The sequence below is a fragment of the Bubalus kerabau genome, chromosome 12, assembly GCF_029407905.1.
Source record: "Bubalus kerabau isolate K-KA32 ecotype Philippines breed swamp buffalo chromosome 12, PCC_UOA_SB_1v2, whole genome shotgun sequence".
Lineage (NCBI taxonomy): Eukaryota > Metazoa > Chordata > Mammalia > Artiodactyla > Bovidae > Bubalus > Bubalus kerabau.
Genome location: NC_073635.1, coordinates 71,612,290 through 71,624,627, shown reverse-complemented (window position 1 = coordinate 71,624,627; position 12,338 = coordinate 71,612,290). Strand labels below are relative to the sequence as shown.

The 12,338-nt window shown below is 42.0% G+C and overlaps 1 protein-coding gene across 1 annotated transcript in view; it reads right to left on the bottom strand.

Annotated features, from left to right (window-relative positions):
* The window catches only part of LOC129624242 (ATP-binding cassette sub-family C member 4-like), a 194,663-nt gene that overhangs the window by 61,439 nt on the left and 120,886 nt on the right, over positions 1-12,338 (bottom strand). The window contains exons 21-23 of the mRNA XM_055541903.1: positions 8,675-8,825; positions 3,767-3,886; positions 2,509-2,619 (exon numbers count right to left, since the gene is read on the bottom strand). Of these exons, the coding sequence (XP_055397878.1) occupies positions 2,509-2,619; positions 3,767-3,886; positions 8,675-8,825 (382 nt within the window). The remainder of the gene's footprint in view (positions 1-2,508; positions 2,620-3,766; positions 3,887-8,674; positions 8,826-12,338) is intronic.

Below are 12,338 nucleotides of genomic sequence, written 5' to 3'. Positions count from 1 at the left end.
ATGCAGGTCAGGAAGCAACAGTTAGAACTGGACATGGAACAACAGACTGGTTCCAAATAGGAAAAGGAGTACGTCAAGGCTGTATATTGTCACCCTGCTTATTTAACTTATATGCAGAGTAAATCATGAGAAACGCTGGACTGGAAGAAACACAAGCTGGAATCAAGATTGCTGGGAGAAATATCAATAACCTCAGATATACAGATGACACCACCCTCATGGCAGAAAGTGAAGAGGAACTAAAAAGCCGCTTGATGAAAGTGAAAGTGGAGAGTGAAAAAGATGGCTTAAAGTCAACATTTAGAAAACTAAGATCATGGCATCCGGTCCCATCACTTCATGGGAAATAGATGGGGAAACAGTGGAAACAGTGTCAGACTTTATCTTTTTGGGCTCCAAAATCACTACAGATGGTGAGTGCAGCCATGAAATTAAAAGACGCTTACTCCTTGGAAGGAAAGTTATGACCAACCTAGATAGCATATTCAAAAGCAGAGACATTACTTTGCCAACAAAGGTTCATCTAGTCAAGGCTATAGTTTTTCCAGTGGTCATGTATGGATATGAGAGTTGGAGTATGAAGAAGGCTGAGCACCGAAGAATTAATGCTTTTGAACTGTGGTGTTGGAGAAGACTCTTGAGAGTCCCTTGGACTGCAAGGAGATCCAACCAGTCCATTCTGAAGGAGATCGGCCCTGGGATTTCTTTGGAAGGAATGATGTTAAAGCTGAAACTCCAGTACTTTGGCCACCTCATGCGTAGAGTTGACTCATTGGAAAAGACTCTGATGCTGGGAGGGATTGTGGGCAGGAGGAGAAGGGGACGACAGAGGATGAGATGGCTGGATGGCATCACTGACTCGATGGACATGAGTCTGAGTGAACTCCAGGAGTTGGTGATGTATAGGGAGGCCTAGCGTGCTGGGATTTATGGGGTTGCAAAGAGTCAGACACAACTGAGTGACTGAACTCAACTGGACTGTAAAGTAGAGAGAACTCTGTAATGACCTATATATGAAAAGAATCTAAAAAATAGTAGATATATCATGAGAAATGCTGGGTTGGAGGAAGTACAATCTGGAATAAAGATTGCCAGGAGAAATATCAATAACCTCAGATATGCAGATAACACCACCTTTATGGCAGAAAGTGAAGAACTAAAGAGCCTCTTGAGGAAAGTGAAAGAAGAGAGTGAAAAACTAGCTTAAATCAACATTCAGAAAACTAAGATCATGGCATCCAGTCCCATCACTTCATGGCATATAGATGGGGAAACAGTGTCAGACTTTATTTTTCTGGGCTCCAAAATCACTGCAGATGGTGACTGTAGCCATGAAATTAAAAGACACTTTCGCCTTGGAAGGAAAGTTATGACCAACCTAGACAGCATATTAAAAAGCAGAGACAGTACTTTGTCAACAAAGATCCATCTTGTCAAGGCTATGGTTTTTCCATTGGTCATGTATGGATGTGAGAGTTGGACTGTGAAGAAAGCTGAGCACCAAAGAATTGATGCTTTTGAACTGTGGTGTTTGATAAGACTCTTGAGAGTCCCTTGGACTGCAAGGAGATCCAACCAGTCCATTCTAAAGGAGATACGTTCTGGGTGTTTATTGGAAGGACTGATGTTGAAGCTGAAACTCCAATACCTTGGCCACCTGATGCGAAGAGCTGACTCATTGGAAAAGACCCTGATGCTAGGAAAGATTGAGGGCAGGAGGAGAAGACGACAACAGGGGATGAGATGGTTGGATGGCATCATCAACTCGATGGACATGGGTTTGGATGGACTCCTGGAGTTGGTGATGGACAGGGAGGCCTGGCAAACTGTGGCTCATGGGGTTGCAAAGAGTCAGACACAACTGAGTGACTGAACTGAACTGATAGCAGATTGACTTTGCTATACATCAGAAACTAAGACAACAGGGTAAACAAACTAAAACCCCAATAAAATTTAAAATAAAAAAGAAAGAATGGCCTGAGTGAGCCAAAGCAGGGGCCCAAGGCACCACAGGTCTGCTGGAGCAGGCATGTTCATACCTGGTCTTTGCTCCTGAGGATTTCTAAAGTCAAAAGCAAAAATTCTTTTCTAAATGAAAATTCATTTGAAGTATTAATCAAAATGCAAATTACTAAAAAATACATGCACCCCAATGTTTATGGGGGTGTGGAAAAAGAATCTTTAAAAGTGGATATATGTATAACAGATTCACTTGGCTGTACACCTGAAGCTAACACACTGTAAATCAATCACATGCCAAAAAAAATTTTTAATGGTCTCAACAAGGACCTACTGTAAATAAACAAGTAAGTGGAAAAAAAGATAAAAGTTCTCATCAAGACACAAACGACTTCACATGGACCACACTGTGGATTCACATACTGCAGAGACTTTAATACAATCCATTAGAACCAAAGAGTATATATTAGACAAGAAGACAAGAGTTTAATAACTACAAACAAAGCTATAAACTGTAACCATATCACAAGTATTCACATCTGTACTTACATTCTACCAGAATCAGGGCCCCAAAGGCAACAACAGTGACAAAGATGGCACAGATGACATCTAGATACACAGCGAGCCATTGGGACATCGTCAAAAGCAGGAACCAAGCCTCTGTTTTGTGAATCATAATAAGTGTAATACATGAACAGAAAAAACATGTTAGCTGCTTCTCACGCAGGACAGCATTTTCTCAGTTTAGCTACAGAAGACTTTACACAAGGTAGGACAGCAAAGTTACACACCCAAGAAACCTGAAGATTTCAGAAAAATAGGTTCTAAGACAAAACAATATATGGGACACACAGGACTCAGTCCAGGGAGCATGCACTGAAAACATCAACCCACAGGTTATCAACAGAAATACAATCACAATCACAAGAAGGAAGATGGAAAAATCATCTCATCAGTGCATTTCTTGCAGTGCTGGGTCTCAGCGTGAAGATCATCCTCTCATGGGGCCAACTGTTCCCAGCTCTCACACAGCAGAGAGCATAGCTCACACTGTTTCCAGAACATTCTGCCCTCATTACAGGGCCCTGTGGTGTTTATTCTTAGGAGCTAGTGTCTATATGACCATCAGCTAACAGGATCTGCATATGACTTTCAAAATGCAATTTTATCTTCAAAATACAATAATAATTGGAAAGTTTGGCTTGAATTTTATATACTTAGAGAAAATCCTGAATTTTCTACCTGAATTTTTTCTAGGGAAAAAAAAACTTCACTGATAAAAACATAATCAAGTGGGTAGCAAATCAGGAAATTATTTTCCTCAATCACTTCTGCCAGAGTCAGCAAACCACAGCCTGGAGGGAAAAAACAGCCACCACCTGGTTCTGCAAATAAAGTTTTATTGGAACACAGGTACAGCCATTTGCAAAATGTACAGCAAAGTAAGTAGTTGCAACAGATACAGTATAGCACACAAAGCCTACAATATTTTCTATCTGGATCTTCGTAAAAAAGAATTTGCAAAAAAAAAAGAGTTTGCTGACTCTTGCCCTAAAGAGACAGAAGTCCACAGGGCATGGTGACTCAAAGACAATGCAAGCCAGTCAGGGGAGAAAAGCTGGGGATGACAGGGAAGAAGGGAGCACAGAGGGGATGCTGAGAGGAAGGGGTGGGGGAGGCAGGTATGCAGAGTGGGATAAGGGGAGGCACAGAGAGAGATGCTGGCCAGCCAGGCCACTGGAGATGGAGTCAGCCTCAGAAGGCAGCAGATCTCATCCTTAGAAATTATTTCCAGAAACTTACAGACCTGAGTGCAAATCCTGGTATGCGTCAAACACTTCCTGAAACTTCTGTTCAGCTCTGTATGCCCGGATTGTCCAGAGTCCCCGGAGAGAAGATGCTAAGTGGGAAAACACCGGGCTCCGTGCTGGGGAAGCAAAGACAGACACACAACAGAGAAAGTCAGGGAGTCTGGACGCGAGGAAACCACTGCTTCCTGGGGTCTGTGGTCACACATCCCGCCAAAGGGAATCCTCCATGTGACCCTCAAACTCCGGCTCACACCACACTTCACTTTAATGACCTGGGAATGAAAGATTCTCCTTGAAACTATCTTTGATCAAATTCACATCACAGCTAGATTTAGATAAAGAAATTCTTGTTCTTTCATCAGGATCCTCTAAAAACATGCCTCCATCTAAATTTTTCTGGTGTCTCACCAGGTGGGAATTATTCATATTTAAATAAAAAGTATTGATTTACAATAATGTGTTAGTTTTAGGGATATAGCATAGTCATTCAGTTATTTTTTAGATTATATTCAATTATAGGTTATTATAAGATACTGCATAAAATTCCCTGTGCTATATAGTAATTCCTTGTTGTTATCTAGCAGTGTGTCTATTAATCCCATACTTCTAATTTGTTCTTCCCTCTCTCCCAATCCCCTTTGGCAACTGTTTGTTTTCTATGTCTCTGAGTCTATTTTGTGTACAGATTCATTTGTATTATTTTTAGATTCCATATATAAGTGATATCATATTTATCTTTCTCTGACTTACTTTACTAATAATAATATTCCCTAAGTCCATCAATGTTGCTGCAAATGGTGATATTTCATTCTTTTTCATGGGTGAGTAATTACTATTCACTAATTTTTGAATCAGTAGCATTTTAAAATTTAATTCCTCATTAGAGTCCTCACCACACTTATTTTGATGAGCTACCTGTGGGCCATCTACATCTTAGATGAGCAACCTAAGGGCTGGGATAGAGTCAGTACATACCCCACCCTGCACCGGAGCCAGACACAGGACAGGGTGAGACGAGTAAGGGAGCAGACAGTCTGCCATCTCCCCCGTCCTGCGCCTCCCCCGAACCTGTGCCAGGAGCCTCTGTGTGGGTCACAGAGCACCTGGTGCTGCACTGCCCTTGTGCCCACAGGACTTGGCAGATGAGGAGTGTTTGCATAGTCTTGACTTCTGCTCCAGGAGCCTGATGGACATTTTTATAACTGCCTGCTGGATACCTGTCTTGGTGTTCTGAGGTCACAGCAGCAAGTGACACTCACGTCAATCTTGTAGAATCTGACACTGGCCTTAGTGTCCATTCTCTTTTGAGTGACTTCATGTCGGTTTGGGGTCTGGTGTCACATCACTGACCATTCATTTCCTGCCATCTTCTCTAAGAGCACACTGACCACGAGCACCAGGGTCAGGCTCCTGTCTCTCAGGGAACAGGTGGGCTGCAGGCTGCCAGGCAGGGAGGACACTTCCTGGTAGGGTTTTCATTCCCCGCTGTGAATGAGGATGTAACTTGCTGTTGTCAAGGGCACATAATGAGTCTGTGACCTCTGTCTGGGGTGAGTGACAACTTGTGTTGTATCAGCAAGAAATACTGACATCACCTTGTTACCTGTGCATCTCTTAGAGAAGACCTGTTAATACAACGAGGTTATTTACAGGAAGTTAGTAATGCATCTTACAGGAGGCTACAGAGATTTTATAAAATGATGGGGAAGAACCAAGTGGGAAACTCCACACTGTTCTCAGGTCCTCACTCCTGAGTCCAGGATCTGAATGCCTGGTGACAGTTCAGTCAGTACAGACATGCACCTGGGCACTGCACGTTTGGAGGGGTTGAGGTACAAATAGGTAAAGACACAGAACTTCCTCTTGTGTTTAGTGTTCCCAGTTCAATAAGGAAGGAAAGAGCAGGCTTCCTTCTGTGAAACGTTGGGGCTCATAGGGGATGGGAAGCCCTGGGCTGGGGGAGGACAGCCTGGGCTGGGGGCCAGGTGACCATCCACTCAGCCCTAGGATGAGATGGTTGGATGGCATCACCAACTCAATGGACATGAGTTTGAGCAAACTCTTTGAGATGGTGAAGGACTGGGAACGGGAAGCCTGGTGTACTGCAGTCCACGGGGTCAAAGAGTCGGACATGACTAAGGGACTGAACACCCCCACCAGTACCTCCCAGAGAGAGAACACAAACATTCTAGTCAACTGGTCACCACATGTGGTTATCTGAGGTGTGCAAGATGGGGTATCTGGATTAAATGTATTGTCTAACTTGTTGCAGCCTACTGGGTGCAAAAAATCCAAATAATCCACAGTGATAGTGCCAAAGTTCTCAGACTCTCCAGATCAAATACTGAGAAAATCCTGTACTGCTTCTTGACAAAAGCCTCAGAAAGAATCCATCTCTCCACTTCCATATGAATGGGAAATGTCCCTTGCCCCAGGCAAAAATTCTGTCAAATATTCTTTCTGGAACAATCCCTCTATCAATGTACCAGAGACCTGCTTTGCAACAAGACTGTTGAAAGACTCATTTCATGAGTGGCCTCAAACCATAAAAGGTCTGCAGCCCTGTCTACAGAGAAGACTGGATGCAGTTCATCACTTTCTCTTCTGGCTCCCCAGGTCCTACCATCCTACTCAGTCATATAGGAGAATGACACACACCTGGACTTTACTAGTCCCCATCCATCCAAACACCTCACCAAACTCGACCTCACAGGAGGTTAGCTGCTTCTCTTGATGAGTGAAAATGTCTTCTACAGATTTTATGAAACTGATGATCACTATCCTTTTTGCAAATAAAGATAAGTATCTCAAGTGTTTATTATTAAAAACAAAACATACAAATGCCAAAATAAAACAGCTCCTTTGACTGGATGAACTGAGATTTTTTTTTTTTTTTTCCACTTAGTAGATACAGAGAAGCATGAGACTCAATGTGTCTGTTCTTGGCTTGGTTTCTAGGTTAAGTTGGTATAAATTTGCAATAATTATTCATGGTTGAGGTCTCTGATGCAAACATATTCTTTCCTTACTTTTTGGCTATTGTTTTTACAACTTTTTAAGAATATATAACACTCTATTTTCCTTATTTTTGTTTTAATATTGATGAAATGTGTGCATTAATAAGAGAAATTTGATTATTTCATCATCTGTGATTACCTATAGAATAGACTAATGAATCATAAAATGTGTTCCCCACTATTCTGTTTTTTGTTTGTTTGTTTTTGTTTTTTTGCTGCACCTTGCAGGATCTGGTTTCCCAACCAGGGACTGAAGTGGTGGCCCCTGCAGTGGAAGCAGAGTCTTACCCACAGGACCACAAGGAACACCTCTGTTCCCCATTATTCTAAAACTAGGAAGGTGAATGGAGTAATCAATTAAATGCATACTGAACATATCCCCTTCCTGTGTTCTCCTAGGGGATTATTTTCAGCATCATTTATATGAATAGCTTTGAGAAAGGGGGTACACAAACAGTGTGCTGACACTCCAAATCCTGATAATGACAAAGAGCAAACCTGAAAATAACAGGGTTGATCTTTTCATCAGGTCTTCCCTGGTGGCTTAGATATTAAAGAATCACCAGTAATGCAGGAGACCTGGGTTCAGTCCATGGGTCAGGAAGATCCTCTGGAGAAGGGAATGGCTACCCACTCCAGTATTCTTCCCTAGGGAATTCCATAGACAGAAGAGCCTGGTGGGCTGCAGTCTATGTGATCGCAAAGAGTCAGACATGATTAAGCGACTAACACACATATTTTCAATACTTTTAACAACTGCAACTTACTAGAATGTGTGAAAGAATGTATTTTTCAAATATATTACTTCTGACATACATTTCTTGAGGTCTCTTTTCCTTTTCCTAATCTTTTCCTTTCCTTGTCATTTCTGGTAACTTTCAGTTCAGTTCAGTTCAATTCAATCACTCAGTCATGTCCGACTCTTTGCAACACCATGGACCACAGCATGCCAGGCCTCCCTGTCCATCATCAACTCCCAGAGTTTATCCAAACTTATGTCCATTGAGTCGATGATACCATCCATCTCATCCTCCGTTGTCCCCTTCTCCTCCTGCCCTCAATCTTTCCCAACATCAGGGTCTTTTAAAATGAGTCAGCTCTTCTCATCAGGTGGCCAAAGCATTGGAGTTTCAGCTTTAACATCAGTCCTTCCAATGAACACTCAGGACTGATCTCTTTTATGATGGACTGGTTGGATCTTCTTGCAGTTCAAGGGACTCTACAGAGTTTTCTTCAACATCACAGTTCAAAAACATCAATTTTTCAATGCTCAGCTTTCTTTCTTTTTAATTTATTTATTTTAAATGGAGGCTAATTACTTTACAATATTGTAGTGGTTTTGCCATATATTGACATGAATCAGCCATGGGTGTACATGTGTCCCCCATCCTGAGCCCCCCTTCCACCACCACCCCCCATGCCATGCCTCTGTGTCATCCCAGTGCACCAGCCCTAAGCACCCTGTCTCATGCATCAAACCCAGACTGGCAATCTATTTCACATCTGACAATATACATGTTTCAATTCTATTCTCTGTTTTCCTTTTGCATTGGTTTCAATATGATGAGATACTTTTAAGAATAGTATTAATAGTGTAATATGCTGTGTAAGGAAGTATGTCGTGAACATGACAGAAATGGTCCCTGTTCTCATGGTGCTTACATCCATCTTCTTTGGGCTAAAATGCAAAGTGCAGCTGACCCACCACCAGCTCCATTTGCCTTAAGGGCCAAAACCTACTCTCAGGGGCCAGAACTTTCAATCACCTAATGTTAACAGTGAGAAATTCCACAGGACAGTCTGCAGAGTTTCAGGGATCTGGTTAATTGCAATATGGATGGAAAAAAGCCTGCACTGCCCTCCCAACCTGAGAGCCCCGGTACTCACTTGTACATTCCAGGCGTTTCACATCTCGTGACGTCTCTAAGAAATACTGCCGAAGAAAAAAGAAAATGATGCCAAGGGGAATAACAGGTATAGCAGTCCAAGGAATTGCAGCCACCATCACGCCCACCACACCAACCACAAGTAGAAATGTCTGAAATAGCGAAAATAGAGGGATTCATGTCAGGGATACTTTTCAAAGATAAACTTTGTTGATTTATTAGGATTAAACGCCTTTCCTTGAAATTTGTTGAAACAGCAGGGAATGGTTTTCCTTCCAAAGAAATAAAACTATAGGTGGTCCTCATGATGTTTATTGAATGAACCAAACACTGATAAGAACTTTCTAGATATCAGCTCTTCTGATACACTCAGTAGCCTTTTGAGGCAGGCATTACTATTTTTAATAGATGAGAATATTTGAGGTTCAGAGAGTAGGAGCTGCATCTCAAACTATCAGGAGTCAGCAGGTGTTGATTCATCTACTAGAGAGATGAGTGAGCATGTATCACAGATGAGGAATCCAGACACCTCAGCTATCCATGTAGGGATAAAGAAGTGGTTAATTACAAATTCAGAGTAACATATCTAGTAACAGTATTATCTAATTTTATAAATGGAGACAGTGAGGCACAGGGAGAGGAAAAGCAACTTGATGGAGACTGCAAAGCCTAAGTCATGAAGCTGGCAAGCCCATGTCATGAGCTATTATGACATATTTAAGCTTGCCCCCAATATACAGCCATCTTTCTATCATTATACTAAGTATTTAAAATGTCCATTCCAAAGGTTAACTATTACAACAACACCAGATTCCATTTACAGTGTATGTACTGTACATAAGGCTCCGTGCTGAGTTCCATGAACATTCTCTTAATCATCACATTATCCCCTGAGATGATATTCTCTTGGGAAATGATCTTGGTCTAAAAAAGACAGCAGGTAGAATGGAAAATGAAATCATTGGTTGATGCTGATTTACGCATCCATCTTTATCAGGAAAAGTATGATACCCTGGAGGACAGTATCAGGCAAAAAGAATGCAATCAACATTTAATGTCTGCCGGCTATGAACATGGGGTAGGGTGCTAGGGACTTGCAGATTCACCCAGTCTGGGCGAAGGCCTCTGAAGCTAATGATCTCAGGTGGATACAAATCCATGGTGATCTGCACAGGGTGCTGGGAAACACAGAAAAGAATACCTGAATATTTTTAGACAATTCTAAGACTCATGACTGATTTTATAGGCTTCTTTAACAAATAGAATGTCATGAATGACTTGCAGGCAGTAATCCCAGATTACCCAGATGGAAATTTTGACCAAAAAGGATCTGGGATGAGAAGGTTGAGATGCTTGTCTGAGTTAACACTGGCTGTTCTTTAAGATAAGAAACATGAAGTTGGGAGGGTAAGTGGTTATCTCAAAGTTTCCCAGGAAGGTACTGCTTATACTGGAGAAGGAGAGGAGCAGTTTGTGCTCAGGGAATCCTAGAGCCACAGCTGCAGGCAGGAGGAACAACCAACCAGAACTGTGACTTTGTGGCCAGGAGCCCTTTGGAACCGAACTGCATGATTGGGATGGAGACCCATGTGCTTTTCCTGTTTCTCCCTGCCTCTGCTGTGGTATCAAAAACAAACAAACAAACAAAACAAAAAAAAAAACTCAGAGTGAAGAGGATGGAATTATGAAGGAATAAATTCTAATCATAAGTGGACAAAATAAGGCTGTCTGACCTCCCTCCTAGTAGACCTATTAGAAAACAATTTCTTACAGCCACTGGCTTAACTGTGCATCCCATTAAGCTACAGCCTTCATGTTCATGGGGAGGGATCCTTCCAGCTCCTTCTATGTCTAGCCTTTAGGTCACTTGGCTTGTATTGTTGTTTTTCAAAAACAAACAAACAAACAAACTACTAAAATGTCAATTATAAAAAAATGAAAATTACTGGGTTATAGCAGACTTGCATAATTTGATGAACAACATTCACCCATTTCAATAACCTGGCTCTCCCCAGGTGGCTTCCCTGGTGGATTAGTCGTTAAAGAATCTGACTACTATGCAGGAGACCCAGGTTTGATTCCTGGGTCAGGAAGTTCCCCTGCAGAAGGAAATGGCAACCTACTCCAGTATTCTTGCCTGGAAAATCGCATGCATAGAGTAAGCTGGCAGGCTAGAATCCATGGGGTCAAAAGTGTCAGACAAGACTAAGCAACTAAACCATTCCAGGTGAGAGCCTTTTATGACTAACCCAGCCTGGCAGGTAACGTGGGAAGCAGAGGTAAGATCAAAATGAAGGCCTCCATGGAAGCTGGGTCAATGGTTTTTCCTGAGGTACCCACTGAAGACCCATTACTAATGCTCTCACCAACTCTGGAGTTAGGTTCAGATTTCCTGGCCCTAAATTCTAAAGCAATTCAAAGAGGACGTCTCGATAGCTTTATTACACACACACACAAACTCACACACACAACATATTGGTTTTCCAAGTGGCTCAGATGGTTAAGAATCTGCCTGTAATGCAGGAGACCCAGGTTTGATCCCTGGGTTTGAAAGATTCCCTGAAGAAGGGACTGGCAACCAACTCTAGTATTCCTGCCTGGAAAATTCCATGGACAGAGGAGCCTGGCAGGCTATAGTCCATGGGGTCCCAAAGAGTTGGACATGACTGAGCACTTTTACATATATATATATATATATATATATATATATATACACATTTGTGAGTATTTTATAGCCAGCCATTTCAAACCCTTTATAGAAGTTTGTAGAAGATGAAAATAGTATCTAAGCAAAAAGTTAACATCTGAAGAGGGAAACAAAAGATCCTAGTGTACAATAAACACACAATAAATCCCTTCCTTGTACCAACCTCATTTCTTTCTCCTACATTCTCAGGAATGCCAAAAAGCCCAATTCAAGCTACACACACAGTTACCCGCACCTGGTTGGATTCCAGGCCCATTTGATGGACCACATCACCATGGCTAGTGCTTCTGCACCTCTGTCAGACTATGGAACAGAGATAGTGATGGATATATAGAAAAAACATACTGACCCAGAAGCAAGTGTCCCAAGTCCTGATGACCCCTAAATAAAGAGAATCATTATTTTTATATATTTTTAAATATTTCCCATTTGTAGCACACCATTTGGGAAATTCTATCCAATGTCTATGAATCCACATGCACAAATAAAAAAACTCTTAGATGAAATCTTTCACTTGAGAGAAAGTGGTGATTTTTCACAATTCAGAAAAATTCTTCAGTTGGCAGAGGATGACATTCTATACTTGGAGGAGACATTCCATCAGCACAATATTGTGCTTAGATATGGCTTCCCTGGTGGCTCAGATGGTAAAGAATCTGCCTGCAATGCGGGAGACCTGCCTTTGGTCCCTGGGTTGAGAAGATCCCCTGAAGGATGGCATGGCAACCCTCTCCAGTATTCTTGCCTGCAGAATCCCCAGGACAGAGGAACCTGGCAGGCTACAGTCCATGAAGTTGTAAATAGTTGGACACAACTGAGCGACTAAGCACACAAGCTTAACACTAAGTGAGGGTCAGTCTGAGTCTTCATGTAAGCAGATACAGTAGCTTGCATGTCTCAGGAAGTTTAGAGATCGGCTCTGGTTCTCAGATCTCTCCTTCATCACCTCTGTTTCCTT